The sequence below is a fragment of the Rhineura floridana genome, chromosome 9, assembly GCF_030035675.1.
Source record: "Rhineura floridana isolate rRhiFlo1 chromosome 9, rRhiFlo1.hap2, whole genome shotgun sequence".
Classification (NCBI taxonomy): Eukaryota; Metazoa; Chordata; class Lepidosauria; order Squamata; family Rhineuridae; genus Rhineura; species Rhineura floridana.
In genome coordinates, this window is record NC_084488.1 from 6414281 (window position 1) to 6434197 (window position 19917).

The following is a 19917-nucleotide window of genomic DNA, read 5'->3' on the forward strand; positions in this document are numbered from 1 at the left end:
CCATTTGTCTAATCCTCCTTTAAAGCCACCCAAGCCAAGTATCACTGACTCCTCTGGGAGTGAGTGACATAGTTTAAGTATGCACTGTGTTTTGAAGTACTTTCTTTCATCTGTTCTGAATCTTTCAGCATTCAACTTCATTGGATATCCACAAGTTCTAGTGTAATGAGAGAGGGAGAAAAACTTTTCTCTATCCACTTTCTCTATGCCAAGCATAATTGTATAAAGTTCTACCATGTCACCTTTTACCTGCCTTTTCTCTGAACTAAAAAGCCTCAAACACTGTAAACTTAAGTCTGATGCCAAAGACAGATTTTCAGCAAACATTTGAAAGTTCATACAGGGCTCATCTACATGATGGTTTACTGTGTGGTTGGTGCTACTCACGTCCTTTAAATTTGCATGGTTCACTTGATGTTACCGGCAAACAGGAGCTATCGTGCAGTTTCCCCCCTGTAAATTTGTACTAACCCAATCCGCTGATAATATAAAAAGGGGAGAAAAAAAGTCTCCACTCCGTTTCTCTAGTGGTTGCAGACATTTTGCTCCAATGCTTTTAGGTGGGTGTATCAATCGTTCCTCTCTCCATGCCCACTATCTCCTCTTCCTTTCATTTTGTTTCCTGTGGGCTGACAAGCTCTCCTCTATTCTGCTGGCCTTTTTTATGTTGCTGCAAATTGTGCCTTTATTTTCTTTCCCCCCTAACTTGTGCACAAAAGTGTGACACTGCTCAAACTAAGGTCTGCATTTCAGCTGTATTCTACCAACCATAGGCAGGGAAAACAGATATTTGCACTTCTGGGTTTTTTAAAAAGGAACCTACTGCAGCTGGTAGAACAGACTGAGCATGTTTGGTCACCTAGCAACCAGACGGAGTGGAAATGTATAATTAGGGGGCGGACCGCAAGGAAACAGACTAATCCTTCCCAGAGGAATGCCTACGCATGAAAGGGAATAACTGATTGGCAGCTAACATTGAGAAGAAACTGCAGACAGTGCAAAATCAATAACCAAGGTAAAAGAAGTGTATTTGCTATGAAGAAATGCTCCCATGTAAATGAGACCACAAAAGGTGGCTGCTGAATCTCTTTTCGAAGAGCATTTCTCAGGAGTGGGTCAGTAACACTGAAGGCTTGGTTTCCTGGTGATGTGAAGTGAGCCTCACCAACTTAGCAGACAACCAGTGATGCTCTTACAGGTGATGTCAGTGATTGACATGAGATACAAGTCTTTATACTAGCTTTTATTCCAAGTTGTACACTTGTGTAAGGAACTGTGTAAATGTGTTCAAGTCTCCTTCCATCAGCATTGTGAACATTTTCAATAGAGTTATAAGCTCTCATGCCTAACTGCACTTCCTTGAGAGTAAACCTCATTGAATTCAACAAGAATACATGGTTAGGATTTCACTGTTAATCAGGGGTGTAGTGCTCTAGGGTTTCTGGGGTTCTTAGGCCCCTTACTTTTTTTGGAGCAGGCCCCCCGCAGGGTCTCTGTATCTCCAGCATCCCATGAGCCAATCAGTATGAAAGGAGTGTGTGTTAGCCACTGAGAAAAGTCTTCTAACATGCGTCTTTGTCCTTTCCTGCTGATTGGAACCAATCAGAGTGAAAGGAGGTGAGTCAGCTACAGAGAAGACTCTTTTCAGTAGCTAACACTCTCCCCTTTCATGCTTATTGGCTTCTAGGAATGTCTGTTGTGGGAGAAGGCATTAACAAGGATCTCATGTTCAACCCCACAGCAAAAAAAGGGGGGGGTGGCTGTGATTATCATGAAGGGACCCTGCACTTCTGAATTTACCACTGCTGTTAATTCAGAAAAAGTTTGCACTGGAACTTGGGAAAGTGCTTGATGGTGTTTTAAAAATATTTTTATTTAGATTGCTACAGGTTGATAAGAAATGATAGGGGTGCAGCAGTCATCAGAGGCTGAGCTAGTTTCAAGCAACATCAATACAGACTCCTGAAATCCATGAGCCCACAACAAACCAGTTAAAAAGATGCCAGATGATACAATGACTGAGTTTCCATATTCTGAATTTATTTATTTGCCATATGAAACTTCATTAAATAGTCTCCTCACACCAGTTGAGACAAAGTGTAAGCAGGTGTCACTGCATTCGCTCAGGACTAGTGTGTGAAATAAGTGGGTAGTTTACCTGACCAGGATGGTTGTAGTCAACCTTTTCTGAATGACGTTGCACTCTCAATAACATATAAGGCTTGCACTTTAGGGCGCATTAAATCTGGCCTTAGCTTTGGAGGTCCAAGTGGCATCCATGGCACAAAATACCATTCACCAATGAAGGTGAAAATACCACCCGTGGCCCCTCCTGGGCAAAGATAGCCTGGGCACAATTATCCATGCTTTTATAACATCTTATTTAGATTACTGCAATGCATTACACATGGGCCTATATGTGAAAACTTCTCGGAAACTTCATTCAGTGGGTGCAAACCAATCCAGCTAATGCTATATTATAGATGGGTCTGAACAAATAGAAAAAAATATTTCCAGTCTCAATCAAGTGCACAGGTTTCTGGTCAGTTTCTGGGCACAATGTGTGATCACCTGTGGAAAAATTACAGGAAACAATACGCTGGGGTCTCACTTGACTCAAGTGGTCAAGGTTTCCTAAGCTGTGCCATTTTATATTCTAGGTTAGAGATATGAAGGCCTAGGAAAAACCTGGATAGAGAAAAACTTTTTCCTCCAATTTTTCAGTTTTTTCATAGGTTTCACATCACTACTCCAGACGAAGGACTGCATGTTTGAATTCTCACTCATAAAAAAATGCCTGCACATACAAACTATCCTAAGGGTATGCTTTGCTTTCTCCACACATGCTATTTTAAAAGTGTGTTTTATCTCTGGGATAGATATGCAACCTCCCCAAAACATACCAGAAAAAGTAAAGTCATTGCTTTTCTGGTAAAAAAAAAAAAAATGGTGCCAGTATTCATGTCTTGATAAAAGTGCTGTGGCTGCCAGGACATCATGGTTGCCATGGGCAGTAATACTGATAATACTAACACTAATGGCGGGGCTACTACTGGCACACACTCTGTAAAGTCCAGGGAAAGCTTTACCACTTGATTCTGAAATTATTAACTGGTATTTGGTTGTATGAGAAAGGGCTGAAGCAGATGGCATATTAGAGACATGAATGCACATCTTGCCAGCGGGAGATGAAAAACTCAATCTTTTTAATTCTTTCTTCCCTCAGGCTCCATCGCCCGCCCGGTTTCACTTTCCCGGCTTGCGAAAAATGACTGATGACGTTGCAAAGCGAATAACTAGGCTTGCCCCCACCCCCCTGTCGCGCTACCAGAGCCCAATGCGAACGAGGCTTCGGATGGTTGGTTTCCTCAGGGGCGCTGATTGTACAGTTCTGCGGGGGAGAGACTATTTCCCAACCGCCTACCAACGTAGTCGGATAAAATACATTTAACTTTCTCTGTGTCAGCTAATATATATTTTCTCCAGTTAAAACTGAAAGCTAATCAGGCAGTCGTTTTAACCCCAATTGTTCTGTGTGTATCAGAAATATTACATGGTATCGTCCAATTATAGGGCCGAAGACGAACCAGGAAGAGCCGACGTTTAAGGAGAGGAGATAAACGAATGGGGGTGAGGGGACTATATGAATTATTAAAAAGGAGGCGCGGCCTTATGAAGTGTCGGGTACGTTGACAGGCCTAGCAGTAGGGGTTGGATTGTGATGTGTGACGGCAGTGACGACAGTTCCGGGTTCTTATGTGACCGCTGCAGCAGGCCGGGGCGCTGCTAATGGGGAAGGTAGAGCCGTAAACCCGGCTCCAAAAATAGGGAATATTGTGTGAAACAGGAATAGCTTGGAGTCTCCATTCCTTTCGATCAGAGTGGGAGAGAACGCTCTGATATATAGGGCCTGGATACTAGAACATGGAGGCAGCGACGGAGGTTTTTTTATACGGACTGTTACCAAAATAGGGGGATTTAATTTTATACATACAGACAGTGAAATCTTTGATATTAGGAAGGATTTTTTCTTTTTAAAAGGGTTTAATTTCTTTAAAGTGGGGACTATTTTTAATATAGGGAATTTTTTGTCCCAAAGAATATTTTAGTAGCATGAGGAAATTTATTCTATGGGGTGACCATCTAGTACAAACAGCTGCAGAGCGTATTTGTTTTTTTTAATACACCATTTTTTAAATCCTGTATTCTGGATCTTTATTCTCTGAAGGGTGTCTTTTGTCCTGGACAGGTTTTTGTTTGTGAAAATCTTTTTTAAAAGACATTTTATCGACCAGAGAGGTCGGTTTTTGCCATCAGCGGGTACTATAGGCACTGAGGGAGATCAGCTTCTTCCTTTAAAAAAAATTGGGTGGGGGGAGAAGGACAGCCTTTGTTTTTATTGAGAGGAACTGAAAGATTTGGACTCTACAGACAGCAAATCTGAGCAGCGGCACCAGGAATCCTGTTTTGGTGCAGGAGGCGTTGCCCTTTGCTAGCTCCTTCCCTTCTCTCTTGGCATCGGTAGCAGCTTTTCCTCATTCTTGCCCTTTTAGCCACTTTAACCGGTTCTTCTAGAAGCAGCAGCCTCAGCAGCTCATCAAAGAGGGGTAAGGTGGTCGTTACTGCGGCTGCCGCCCCCCTCCTCCTCTCCTCCTGTTTCTGGTCTGCCTTCCTCGCGTCATCAAAACATGAGCCGCTTCTGGGGTTGACGCTCGCAAAAGCACCCGCCGGGGAAGGAAAGGCTTGAGCGGGCGGCCACACTAGCAACACCGCCGCCGCCGCCCCCTCTCTCCCGCTTCAGGGGTGCCAAGGGGGAAGCATCCCCGGCTGACTCTCAACCCGAGTCTCAACCCGGACTTTAAACAAGCAACGGCAACAAACAGCCTCTTCCAGCAGAAGCCGAAGGAAGCCAGACTTTTCGGCAGCTGTTGCCCAGACCAGAACCAGCCACCTCCTGAATAAATCTAACCACCACCCTGAAGACTCTCGCCACCGTTAGCAACGCCCTTTCTCCCTACACCGAAGCAGAAGTAGCACAGTCGCCCCATTGACAAGAAGCGGCAAGCTGCGGCGGCGTCTTCCCCGGCTCCTCCTTAAGCAGCCAGCCCGAGGGACTTCTGGTTGCCTGTCCCTGACTGAGGGAGAAGAGCACGGACTGGTGTAACTTTGCTCGCCAGTTCGCTCGGGCGGCGGACCCCAATGTGGTACCCGCTGCTGCTGTTGCCGCCGCCGCCGTCGCCGCCTCTTCAACCACCGCCTCCGGCTGCTAGGTGGTGAGCCGGCGGCCGCCTTCCCTTCCTTCCTCACACCTGCTGGCTTTAAAGGCCACAGGGAGGAGAGGCTGCTTTCCCCTTCCTTCTTCCGTATGGAGTCTCCCCCCAACAACAGCCACTTGCTGGGCAGCGCTGGGAATCTCTTGCCCGGCGGGCTGGGTTCCGGCTTCAGCAGCCTGCAGAATCCTGAGCTCGCCAGCCCTCATCACGGCGGGGGCGGCTCTTCTGCTTCGGCAGCGACGACTTCGCCGCCGCCGCTGCCCGGCTTCGGCACTCCTTGGTCGGTGCAGACTTCGTCGCCGCCGCCTCAGCAGCAACCGCCACCGGGGCAGCAACAGCCGCCTCCGGCCACCAGCGCCGCCATGGCCCCTCCACCTAGTCCAGAGTCGTCAGAGAGCAGCAGCAGCAGCTTCTACGCGGCGGGCGGCGGGATGCCGTCGTCTCTCAACCCGGCTTTCTTCCAGAGCTTCTCGCCAGTGACAACTCATGCCGCCTCCGTCGGGCCTTTCAACAGCCCCTTCTCGGCAGCGCCGCCGCCGCCTCAGATTAATTTACCTCAGCAGCAACAGCAGAACCGGCGATCCCCTGTGAGCCCTCAGCTGCAGCAACACCACCAACACCAGGCGGCTGCGGCGGCCGCGGCGGCCGCTTTCCTACAACAGAGGAACTCCTATAACCACCACCAGGTTAGTACTGCGGAAAACGGAAGCCCGGGGCAGGGGAAGCTTTGAGATGTGGGGAAGCCCAGGCGGGGGGTCGGTATTGAAAATAGTGTCTATATACGCGTGAGTGTGTATCGTTACTTTTGATAATTATTTGTTATTTCGCTTCCCAGAAAAAAATGATCCAAATCATCTTAACATCTACAATAAAACCACTTAGCGTTAAAATAAAATGAAATGAAGGAGGGTGTCAAAGGAAGATGTGCCTCTGTGAATCCACTTACTGGAAGATTTTTTTTTTAAACCCTTGCATTATTTATTTCTGTCAAAAAGCAAACCTACAAACCCTTATGCTTTCAACTGGAATTCATAATAATTGACAAAGCCATTATGGTGGCAAGCTATACTCATCTGCTTCCATGTTCTAATAGCTTTTCAATTTCTGACCCTGCGGTATAGGGTTATCGAAGAGTTGCCCTGTATCCTGCAGCAGAAATTTTTGAGGATAGGAAGTGTCTGTTCATATGTACTGACTGCAGGGAAATGAGGTTGGGGGCTAAAAAGAACTGTGAATCTATGGGATTATCAATCTACTAAGGCAGGGGTTATCAAATGCACATGTTGAAATGTCATAGTAGTGACACTGTACCAGCTGATGTGGGAACATAGGTGGGGGGTCTTGCTGCAGACAGCCTGAGTTTTCCTGCGGGTGAGAGTAGACAAGATGTGCCACATCAGGCCTCCCAAACCTATGTGCTCACAAGGGAGCACTTGTGACAATGTATATGGCTTTTCCAGCGAAGAGGTTACCTCAGTGTAGGTACAAGGAGGAACAATTGTGCAATGTAATCTTTGGGATAATTTTGCAAGTTACAAAATTCCAACATAGAAAATATGTCAGTGTTTTAAATAAATGAATCCCGTGTGTGGATTATCTTGGGTTTGTTTGCACAGCATGGGTACATTGAATAATCAACCATTGCTTCCTACGGGTGAATTGTATTTTTTTAAAATATGAAATGTAGTTGTCACTGTGATCTGTACTGGAGTTATGTTATGCAATACATTGAAGTGCTTTCCTTGTTGGAATTTGGTAATGTGTGAAGAGGTCATATGTGCATCTTTTCTTAACTTACATTATTTACCATTAGAAACGGGTTTTCACAGTGAATTATTAGCATTCAGTCTGCTGACCTCTCCTCTTAATCCTTTTGACCAAAGCTGCAACCCTAACCTCACTTGTGTAGGAGTAAGCTTTATTGAATTCAGTAAAACTTACTTCTGAGTAGACATGGTTAGGAGTATGCCATTAGTCATTTATTTCCTGTATATAATATGGCCTCAACATATCTGAGTGTGTTACATTTAACAGTGCAATCTTATTCATGTTTATTGAGAAGTGAGAATTCAGAGGAGCTTATTGTCAGGCTGCCAGTGCAATTTTATGCATGCTTGCGTGTACATGAACTGGAACTTCTCTGCTGAGATCTGCTGGATTTTATTACTAGCTTTTTATTGTCTAGTTTGCATTCGCATTTTGCATTAGTGTTATAGCTGAATATTTGTAAATGGTTTTATATTGTATTTGTATTTTTAGTAAAGATGCGAGCCACTTTGTGGAGCACGTGCTCAAAAGGCAGATTAGCAATCTTTTAAATAAAATTAATAAGTTCTACTATATTCAGTAGGCTTACACCTGGAGTAAGTATGAATAGGATTCCATTGTTAAGTCAGTAATGAAGGGCCTACATCTAGTTGTTTATGTTTAATAAATATTCACTGGATTGTTGCATTGGCTGTATGTAGACTTTACTTGCTTTCATTCAGTTTTTCAGTGAATGATGGCACCATCAACAACTTCCTAACTACATAATGAACAGAACAGGGTAGTTCTGAACAACTGTTTCAGACAAGTGTCTTAGCTTATTTTGATTTTTTTTTAAAAAAACGTTATACTTACTGAAAGTCTTGTTTTAATCCATAATCATCGGTAACTCAAAATCTGATAGCCCAATCTATCTAAAGCAGCTTAAACCCAAGTATCTCACCTTCCAGGATGTGAATAGATCAATGCACAAATTTCAGCTTACATTTTATTTTGCAACTTTGAGCTATGTGCTAAGCAGCTTGCATAAGCAGCCATAGATGCCAAGAAAAGTTTCAGTGTGGTATTTCAGGTTGTCCCAGTCTTCTTGCAAGCAGTACGTACTGCTACTTTGTAGGTGGGTTAAAATCCTTTTCTCCTATTGGTTGGAAGTATGCTTGAAAAAAAGCCCTACATACTGACAATACAATGTGAACAGTTTCATGTATTTTTCTATAAAGGATAGCTTTATACTTCCTGGTCCATAGGATAGAGTATTGTAGTTTGCTTATGTTCTAGTATTAAACATTTTCCTTCTGATCTCATTACTGATCCCTTTTGAAGCCTTTCATTATGAAAGGTCTCTTGTGTCTCCTTCAAACAACCTAAGTCCAGTAAATTGCTGCTGCTCCCATTTTACAGATGGTTGAGAGAGTCAGTGGCCGTGTAGGGGATCGAAAGTGGATTGAGGTCAAATGTCACCCACTATGATTGTGTCTGTAGAATCAATTGCATTTCTGTAATAGAGAACCACAATTGCAAAACATAAAAGTATAACAAGTTGTATTTAATGAAGAAACTCAAATAAGAAAACAGTTTTTAATTTCATCTCCTCTGTTTTAAGAATTATAGAAATATAGAAACTAAAGTATTTTCTGCCTTTTGCCTTTTTAAGCTTTATAACTAAGAAAATGCTGGCTGATAAACATCAAACTAACAGCTGTAAAGATGAAAATCTTGTTTAAATTAGTTTACTGTCACTGATTAGTTTACAGCACAATGCATGTTTCTTCTATAATTCCAACATGAAACATTCAAGACTGACCATATAATTAGCTATAATTATATACTTCAGTCAGTGTCAGCTTAATTATCGTACCAAAATGGTTTATATATCTTCTCCACCAAGAGGTAGTACACTTTTTTAATATTATACATTGCAACAATTGTATAGTGCGGTGGTTCCCAAACTTTATGTGTACAGGACCCCCTTTGTAACTTCAAGTTTTGCAACCCTCACATGCTAATCGTTCTTATTTTAGTCTCTGTTAATTAAAAAACTACATAATGAAGCATTAAATAATGTCACTTTTTATTCATCACAAAAACAAATATGATAATGATATTTATTACCTGCCCTTCACCAGAAGGTCCCAGGGCAAGTTACAGCAATATAAACAACGTTAACAAATTTTGAAGGAAATGAAAGGAAGGAGATAAAGGTCAATCACCCATAGTGGTGAACAGAGCCTGGTTGATGCCAGGGCATTTAGACTCTGGTTTTAAGTGTTCCACTTGTATGAAATGATGCATCCTCTTCAGCACTTGGCTCAGGAAGCTTCATATGACAACAATAATATGTCTAACAGACAGAATGTCAACAGGTGAAGCTTTCCCCATAATTGTATTTCCATACTAGAAAATGCTTAATTTAATTTCTGTTTAATATCTGCCTGCCACAAAGCTGTTAAAGGTACAAGAGCCCTCCTCTCCCCCAGTGCCAACCCTAAACCATGCAAAGAACTCAAGTCAAGAGTAAAACCAACAAAAGTAGGCAACTTAATATATTTTAAAATATTTAAAAACATAATGAACATATACAACTGTATAAAAACACACTCAAAGTCTTGATAAACAGCAACAAAAATACATTGAGCATGTGCAATTTGACATTTTTAAAATTTACTTTACCCATCTTTTTTTGCTCACTTACTGCCTTGGGTCAGCCACTAACTCTCAGCCCAACCTATCTCATGGCTGTTGCTCCACTGAATTCTATAGGACTTACTTCTGAGTAGACCTGGTTAGGATTGCAGCCTAAGTCCTTGTATTATAGACATTTTTTTTACTTCCTTTAACTAGTCAAACCCCATTCCCCCCCCCCCAAAAAAAGTAGTACAGCTTCAGAACTTCATCAGAATCTTAGGCTGGTCTGATTACTGCAATTTGATTTGCCTGGGAGAAAGCCCCATTAAATATGAAGAGAGACACTTCTGAGTAGACATGTATGCATTGTACTATAAGTTAACTATATAGTAAATGTTTAATGTGCCCAGGTGTGTATTCGAGGGGGAATGCTCCAGGATTCCATCCGGTTACTTTTTTGGCAGGCAGACCCTTCCCAGGGTCCCTCCGTCTCTACAGCCAAAGCGAATCAGCTCAATTGCTTTGCCCTCACTGCAGTTGACAAAAGAGGGGCGGGGAGAAGTGTTAGAGTTTAAATAAGTCCAACTGGTCCCTTGATGCACTTGCTCGAGGACTGCTCAGCTCTCTGTGTAGTGGGAACTGACTGTGCCAGCTGGAAGGAACGAAGGAAGGAAGAGGAGGTAGAAGCAAATGCACATTCCTGTGAGATGTTTGATTCACATAATCACTCAGGAGTTGGTGCCCTGTAGCCCTCCAGATGATGCTAGAGTACAACTCCTATTACTCCTGATCGTTAGCCATGATGGCTCTGGCTGATAGCTGTTGTCCAACAATATCTGGAGGACTACAAGTTACCCCTGTGCTGGGAATATGTTAACACACAATAACCTTAAAATGTGAGGTGTTTTTTTTAAAGCCAACTGTTAAATATTGCAGACTGACACATTGCACAGCAATAAATGACTTACACGTTGCACAGCTATAAGTGTTCCCATATCAGTGGTATTGTGAAGGTTTTACTTCATACTTTTTGACATTAATTATTGTACCAAAAGCTGAAAAATGTATTATGGATTTTTATTCTGTGCACCATTTTTGTGTCTTTCACCCTGAGAAATGGATCTCCCTCTACCTTTCCTAGTGCTGTTATTCTGCTAGTTGTTTATTGATTCATCAACTACTTACGCTTTTATTGTATTAAATGATACATTATGGCCTAGCTATTGCTGTTTGATAAAAATCTCAGGTCTAGCTATCTTAAGTTTGTAAAAAGTAACTGACTAGGTCAGCTGTGAGAAATAAGAGTGTCTTCCAGATAACTAGGCGGGAAACCTTTGAAAATTGGAACAATTGTTTTTTTTTCTTTCACACTTTTGGTGTGACAGAAAGGAGTATACATAAGTACTATGGACAGCTGAGCTAACAAACACTCAGTTACCTGGAAGGAACCCATAATACTTACTTCTGAGTAGACTTGTATAGGACTGCACTGTAAGTCTTGCATACTTTTGTAATCGTGAAGTAATTATCTCTCATTATTAAAGTAAATGTATCTAGCAAGATACCATCATTGAAATAGGAATAAATACCCTTTTCTGTGTTAAATCTTTAGTTGCAGGTATTAAGTGAATGTCACATATTTAATTTTAATTATTTTTTTAATAGTGTCAGAGATACAGAAGTGAGACACTGGGCTAAGTTCAATTGAACATTCCAAATTGAGGAACCTTAAATGTTTCCAGGAGAGCCAGTGGTATAGTGGTTAAGGTGTTACGGACTACGACCTGGGAGACCAGGGTTTGAATCCCCACATAGCCATGAAGCTCACTGGGTGACCTTGGGCCAGTCATTGCCTCTCAGCCTCATGAAAACCCTATTCATAGGGTCACCATAAGTCGGAATCGACTTGAAGGCAGTACAAATGTATCCTAATTCACAAGAGAACAAGCCCGGTTGCTTCAGGATATTAAAAATCTGGGGTGTAGTTAGTTTTGACATTTTCTTGGGAAAATGTTTAAAACCTGATGCATCAGTTTCTGTCTCTGTCCACAAATACTGCCTCAAGGAAAGTGTTGAAATAGATTCTACTAAATAAGAAAATATGATAATGGGTTTGTTATTCTTTTGAACAGCCACATCTTTGCTTTCATTAGTATAGGGCACTGAAATGTTTCCCTAGAAAGCCTGTATATGTATGAGAGAGGGACACAGATCACACTGAGTGGGAGATGAAAACAAAAAGAGAAAAAGGGGCTATATTTCCTTTGCTAATATCAGATTAGCACTTAAAGTGCAGGGGTTCACAACTTCTGTCCTAGAAAAATGCATACAAAATTTGGAATGGAAGTAAGTAGAGCTTGACCTTTCATAGCAATTTCCAGTGTGTACTCAGGGAGTTATCTGTATCATTCTCATGTTATCACTACAAATATACTGGATTTTTTGGGAAATTAATGATTCTGCTCTTGGCCTGATCTCACTCTGTTATTCTGAAAAAAAGCCCCTTTGAAAAGTTGTAATATTCAAACTTGCTTGCTTGGGAGTAAGCCCATGAATTTAACATAAAATTTCTGAACAATCATGCATACGTTTAGGCTGTGTTACCTGATCATCTCACCAAATTCATCAGAAATATTTTCAAGTAACTTAATCTTTCTCTTCCTGCCCCTTCCCCTCCCCAGCCTCTTCTGAAGACGTCACCTTGGAGCAACCATCAGAGTACTGGCTGGAGCACAGGAAATATGTCATGGGGAAGTGTGCATGGTAGAGACCATCGCAGAACTGGAAACATGGGAATTCCCGGAACTATGAACCAGATCTCTCCCTTAAAGAAGCCATTTTCTGGTAACGTCATAGCACCGCCTAAATTTACTCGTTCTACTCCATCGCTAACTCCAAAATCATGGATTGAAGATAATGTTTTCCGAACAGACAACAACAGTAACACGCTCTTACCCTTACAGGTAAGAATGGTATGTAACTACAGCCTTTTGATGTTGTTTGACTTTTAATGTTATAGATTGATAAGTTTTTGTCAACATAATTGTTTTAAATAATAAATGAAATGGCCAAGAATGTATTTTTCAGCTGAAGTTACATCTCCTTAATGGCTCATGTTATTTAGTTCTTTTTCTCTTTAGTCAGTGAATGAGAATACTCAAAAGTTCCTTAGTGTAAAACTTTTTAAAATGTGACTCCATAGCTACATGTATTGTCATTGCATTTTTTAAAATCAGACTCTGCTTATGTATCAAATCCACAAATGAGAGCAATGTTTCACACCATGAGACTTGCTGCAAAGGTGAATAATTAGTAGCATGGAATACCTAGCATTGCAAATCTTGATATTACACCAATATAGCAATGACTTTATGCTGCCATTGCAAAAAGGGCATTGCAAATGTTTAGAATTGGAACGCCAGACTCTCTCCTTTTTTTACAGGTTACTTTAGTCATATTGGCCTTGGACTCCTGCTGGGAGGAAGGGCAGGATATGAATCAAATAAATAAATAAATATATTTTCTATGTAAATTAACTCCGGTTTCCTTGTCCATTTTTCCTGCATTTCATACCACTGAAATGAGCAACTTGGTGCTTAAAGAGTTTGGTGCTATTTATGCTGTTCATTGTTTTCATTAATGGGCTGTATAGAAAAATACAGAACACATTTACACTAGTAGATGTTGCAACCAAGGCTAGGCATAGGGTATAATAAGATAGTATCAAAAGCAATGTTAAAGTATTGCATATAAGGAAAATCAAACAGAGAAAGCAATTGAGCTAATTGCCTAGACAGTACTGAGAAAAGAACTTGTGTATAAGATCACAAACTATAAAGCAACTGTGTTATGTTGTAGCAAAAGGGAATTTCATTGTAGATCGCCTCAGATCAAAGATAGAGGAAGTAACTGTTTTATTTGACTCTGATTAGACTTCTGGTGGGCTTTTGTGCTCCATATTTAGCTTGGAAACTTGCATCCTGCAGTGTAGAAATGTGTAGAAATTATGTGGAAGTAACCAGATATAACTGCAGCAAATTGCATTGGACAGAGTTGAAATTGCATAAAACCATTTACCCTACTTGCTGGGGCTCTTGCAAACCATCTTTCATACACTTGAGTTTTAGGTTCATTAGATACTGTATACTTAAACTTAATAATATTGTTTTTGTTAGACCAGCTGTCCTTTATGAGTTTGTGAAACTTTGAGTGACACAGAAGCTTGAGGTGTATGCCTGAAAGCGATGCATGTGCTGCTGCAGATAATTTGGTGGCTTTTGAAGAATTTTGTTAAGGTTTCACGTGTCATAGTTTACTTTGTTTACTGCTTTGGGAATGCAAATTGAAAAGTAATTTATACATTCTGTAATTTTTTTTTAGAAAAAGTGCTATGGTCAATATGGCTGTGGTGAGAAGCAACTTGGATATTGTGTGTTGGAAACTAGGTAAAATTGTCATTCAGGAATTGGAGATCATACTCCATTTCACCTTGGACACTTCACTGCTAAACCAGTATCCCATATATCAGCACATATTTTCCTCTGCATTGGCTTCCTCTGTTGCGAAGTATTCTCAAAATACCAAGAAACCTTAATTTTACAATGAGAGTAGTGGTTGGTATGATCAATATATTTAGCTTGTGAACGTGTAGTGCCATTGCATTTACTGTGAGGAATCCAGAGATTGCTCTCAAGGAAGTCCCAGAGAGCTTCGGCTATGGGGTGGTATATAAATGCAATAAAATTAAGTGTTGTTATTGAGAAGAAATTGAGAAATACAATTCTTTGCTGTTGGGAAAACATTAATTTATTCCTTCTACTTCACTACTTAGTGCTTGCTATGTGAAGTAAGATTCATAAATGTCATGATCACCTATCTGTGACATCACTGATAGGATGCATATTTTATACCTTGCTCACACCATTTTATATAGTTTTTGAAAGTAATTTTATCATACTGAGGCTCCCAGGCTATAACACTAAAACATGGGATTGTTCACGCAGTCATTTTAAAAAAAGGGGGGGGGGAGAAAGGGAGTAAGAAGAGGAGGAAAGACAGTATCTACCCAGCTAGTAGCATCCCCTGCCAGGATGCCATGCCATTTTAAGAACCTTTTAGCTTTCCCACCCTTTTTTTCTTTTATGTAGGCGGTCTGCTCCGGCAGTATATCTTATTTGGGAGAGTGCTAACTTTTTCTGCTTTGTTTGCATACCATGCTGGAAACATCTTGGAAATCAAAGTTTTTAAATGGAAAACATGAAGAAGGGGTGTTTAATCAAGAGAGGGTAGGGACATAAATTCAGATGATTGACTGTTTCTCCTAAGTAGAATGCTAGCTACGTGTTAAATGAAAATGCATGTAACAAAGTTCTGATAGCTCCTTCTGTTAGGACACAGCAGTTTTGCAATGGAGGAAGAAGGGTTTAACCCTTCCTCCCCCTTTTCTGCTGCATTTATTCCAAACACCCTTTCCCCGCAATTTCCAGGTTTCCCTTTTCCAGGTTTCTCTTTGCAAAACCACATGTGTTGAACCACATGGAAGAAAAGTAGCTGTACTAGAAGAGTTGTAACAGATAAGTACTTAGTAGAATGGTTAAACACCTCTTTCTCACTGCCATTTCTTTGATCCAGTTTTCCTTCTCTGAAGCCTTAGATGACCATTGAAGGTCTGTGGTATACATGTGCAGTTCCAGCTTTACTGCTTGTAGATGCTTGAAGGTGAACAAAGAATAGGTTTAAGCTGAAGAAGAAATCATTTAGATTGCAAGCATTACAGACAATGCATACTCTCACCCAACTTTGTAGAAACTGAGAGTCAATATATATTGAACATGTTAAGTATTTGTGCCAAGGTCCACTTCTTTTTTAAATAATTTTAATGAATTTTAATTTATGAGATTGATAGTTGAAATAATTTTGTTCTATAGATAGCATACAGTTGTCTTATTATTTATAAGCAAGAATTGGACAATACTCTTCAGGTGTAGCAAACAGTTTTTGTACAGTTATGAATAGGGAGATCGACAACTGTTGTGACTGAGACAGCACCAGAACAGTTCAGCTGTTCCTCTGAGCATGGTCTGTGTCGTGATTATTCCTCATTTCATCATGGACTTGGCTGCATTAAGTGGGAATGATCTACATAGGCACCTGTACAGTGCTATCTTACAGCTAATTCTCTGCCTTTGTTCCATGACACGAGTCGTGTGCCATCCTGCTATGTTCTTGGCTGCAGCTATTAATAGCAACAGTGCAATTGTAAGAACTTTTCCTATGAATGCAAAGTCTGATCTTGAGATAACTGAGGCTTGATACAGAATGTCAATGTCTGTATTAGACCCCATACTGATTTGCTGTCCCTCTGTTGTGCAGTGAGGTCTGATTCTCCTTGCCTGTATTCCTCTGACACATATACCTGACTCCAGCTCATGTTGATTTCACTTTAGCAGCTTTGGATCCCCCAACCCAATGCAGGCAGTCTACCCACTTAAACAGATATTTGACTTTAAAAACAACAATCCATTTATTTGGTTTTTAAACTCTGGGTGAGGGACTGGCTTTGCAACTCTCATAAAGGCTGGCCAACAAGCATTCAGCATAGCTGGCTTCTCCTGTAAACAAGAAAAAGCAGTTCTAGGCCTAATACAATTTGGATGTCAGTTCAAAAAACAAGGAGTGGGCTCTGTGCTCAAGGTATTCTGTACAGCACAATTCTTTCATGTTTCATGTGGGTGTTGTTGTTATTGTTATTATTAATAATAATAGTAGCAGTAGTAGCATTAATAGTAGTAGCATTAACATGGCTTATATGTACCTTAGGGCTCACAAACTGCCACATTTTAATCAAAGTGAACTGTTTCTTTTCAGTTATTAACACATTGCTGGGTCTTTCCCCCCATACATATTTACAGCAAGACAAGTGTATGGAGTAATATGGCCTAGTGCTACTTACTTTTCCTCAATATATATAAGCCTCATTGCCTCTGGTGCCTGAACATACTACCCAGAAGCTAATATATTAGAACCTCATCATCTTCATTATTTTTAACAGATGTACAGTATAACCTTCTTTTCAAGGGACATTCTTCACAAAGTGAGTGACAAAATGCACATAAAACATAACTAATAAAATAAAATTTAAAACCATTTAAACATTTATTTCCTAATATTACTAAAAGCCAGCTCCAAATCAAGTAGCCCAGTAACTTAAGCATACAAAATCAGACCACAACCTCATTTCTACAGCTCAATTCAATTAGCCACTAAAGGGTTTTTTAAAATTCCAATGTGATGCATCGTTCACTTGTGTTGCATAGTGGGAATAGGATTTCAGTAAAAATGAGTGGGGACTATAGGAATTGGTTTAGTAAACTCAATCACATTAAGTAAATTGCATGATAGAGCCAAAACTTCTACAGGTCATAGCTGCAATTTCACCATGCAGACCTAGCAATAGGCTTGCTCAGCTGCTTGCTATGTATTCCTGAACCCCAGCTTTATACTCCTGGAGCCCCTAACATCTCCTGTTGTGCACTGATAAGGTTTTTATAGCTCTTTTACATATAACGAAAGGTTATCCAGCTACTTTGTGCTAATAACAATTTTATCTAGATTTACACAACAGTGACATTGAATAGCAACCCCCTGCTTTAGTTAATGCACATTTACTTAATAAAATCATAATGCATAAAAGGCTTAGCAATGGCTCAGATGTCTTATTAATCTCATCTTAGGAAATTTGCCATGCATTATAATTATACTGCTTTCCCGTATACTGTTCCATAAGGTCAAACTACATGTGATACAGGGAATCTGTGATAGGATTTTCTGACATGTGTTTTGTTAAACGTTGTGTGCATTTGTGGGTGTGATTTAGATCAAGGTGGCCACGGGGGGGGGTAAACAGTTTCCCCTATTGCAGTTGCCTAGTGTAAGCCCCCCTGAACTTCCTCTCAGTACATTTTTGAATTGTTGCCTCTTTTCCTCAAACTCCACCTATGTTTCCAAAAGAAAACGAGTCTAAGAAAGTTTAACTTCACTTGGACCTAGTCAATGTTTTATTATCTATGCCCCTCTTTCCCTCCCCCCTGCCTTTGTCCATCCCTTTGTGGACATTTAGACTGTAAGCTCCTTGGGACAGACACAGAAAGCACTGGATATTCTCTTTTGTGTGTTATAAAGTGTGTTCAAATAAAATATTCATTAAAAAACTCTTACAAAACAATTTTTAACAACAAAATTCCAAATAACTAATTAAACAGGGTATGAGTGGTAAGCGGCGGTAACGCAGCCGAAACCTCTGCTCACAGCCAGAGTTCGATTCCAACGGGAGGAGGAAGTCGAATCTCCGGTAAAAGGGGTCTGGGTCCACTCAGCCTTCCATCCATCCGTGGTCGGTAAAATGAGTACCCGGCATATGCTGGGGGGTAAAGAAAGGCCGGGGAAGGAACTGGCAATCCCACCCCATATATATGGTCTGCCTAGTAAACGTCGCAAGACGTCACCCTAAGAGTCGGAAATGACTCGCACTACAAGTGCGGGGACACCTTTACCTTTATGGTTAATTAAAATGAGTAACATTTTATAAAACCATAATATATGGCTTAAATTAAACAGAACCTTATAATCGCCATTGCAAAGCACCTTAAAAAATTCCTCCCCCCCAATCTGCGTTTGAATTTTTGTTTAAGAAAACTCCAAGGGCCCCTTTTTTATGTGCTGCCAAAGATTCATAAGAGTGTTAATCCTCCCCCAGGTCATCCTATAGTTTCAGGCAATGATTCAATATTAGAACCATTATCTCAGTTCATTGATTATTTTTTAAAACCATTCATTCTATCTATGAGATCATATGTGCAGGATTCCACACATTTATTACAAAAAATAGGTCCCATTAAGATTCAGTCAGAAGACATGTTGGTCACCATGGATGTTAAATCTTTATACACAAGTATTCCACAAGAGCAGGCATTGGAAATAGTTGTTGATATTTTACAGAAACGAGAAGTACGGAATCCACCAACTCATTTTCTGATGTCCTTGGCCGATACAGCTTTACGGAAAAATTATTTTTCATTTAATAAAAAGTTCTTTTAGCAGACCAAGGGGGTCTTTGAACAACAGTTTATTTTTGCCAACAATCCATATGGTAGAAATATGATCTCATGGCTACGATATATAGATGATATATTCATGATTTGGTGAGGTACAAATGATGAGTTGAAGGATTTTTTCAATGGATTAACTTCAAGATTCTAAACTCAGTTCTGAGGCAACTTCTAGTATTGAACAGGTCAATGTTTTGGACATTATAGTTAAAAAAATCTATAAAGAGTTTAACAACCACCATTTATAACAAACCCACTGGTAGAAACACTTTCTTCAAGTATGACAGTTACCATCATGCTAATCTCAAGAATAACCTTCCATCTTGCCAATTCTTAAGAATAAAGCGCAATTGTTCAAGAAATCTAGATTACATCCAGGAATCCCAATCCTTAGCACAACGTTTCTATGACAGAGGATAGCCTGTTAAGGTGGTGAGAACAGCTATGAACAGAGCTAATGTCTGCAAATGTGACACTCTGTTATGTCCTCAAAAAAGAACAGTGCAGACTATAGACCTATAACTGATCTGCGACAAATCGGAAGTCAACATTTTATTTTGTTGTATTAGTTATTAATTTTTTTTGTTTTTTTTTTGTTTTGTTTTTTGAAACTTTGAATAAAAATTAATGATAAAAAAGAACAGTGCAGAACTGCATAGCTTGCATTCTTCCATTCAATCCGATCACTAAAAGACTTCAAACACATATTCGCTCCAATTGGCATATGGTCCAGGACTTGCCAGGCCTAACAACATGACCCATGGTAGCATTTAAAAGAATGAAAAATCTCAGGAATCAGTTTATCCATACAGAATATGCAAGGAGCGACAATAACAATAGTCAAATCAATGATTTTTCATACTACTAAGCCAACAGGACACCATCCATGTGGCCACTGCAAATATTGCAAGTTTAATCAAAACAAAACAAAATATTTGTTAATCTCAACACTGGAAAACATATTCAAATCCAGGATTTCTTCACTTGTAACTCTGCAGAAATGGTGTATCTGATCTCCTGTCCCTGTAATCTGATCTACATTGGAAAGACATCAAGACCATTAAAACTTAGAATTGGGGGACATCTCTGTAATCTAAGACACCAAAGAATGGGTGCCCCATTGGTCAGACACTTTACTGAGAAAC

At 40.3% G+C, this 19917-nt stretch overlaps 1 protein-coding gene across 4 annotated transcripts in view; it reads left to right on the forward strand.

The window, feature by feature from the left end:
- Positions 1 to 3600: 3600 nt before the first annotated feature.
- Positions 3601 to 19917, forward strand: part of CPEB2 (cytoplasmic polyadenylation element binding protein 2) — a 112391-nt gene continuing 96074 nt past the window's right edge. Inside the window, exons 1-2 of one of the 4 annotated variants that reach the window (XM_061583824.1) lie at positions 3601 to 5959; positions 12347 to 12637. In XM_061583824.1, coding sequence (XP_061439808.1) covers positions 5366 to 5959; positions 12347 to 12637 — 885 coding nt within the window. In that variant the 5' untranslated portion in view covers positions 3601 to 5365. The remainder of the gene's footprint in view (positions 5960 to 12346; positions 12638 to 19917) is intronic. The other 3 variants (XM_061583826.1, XM_061583825.1, XM_061583827.1) reach the window with 3 other exon arrangements.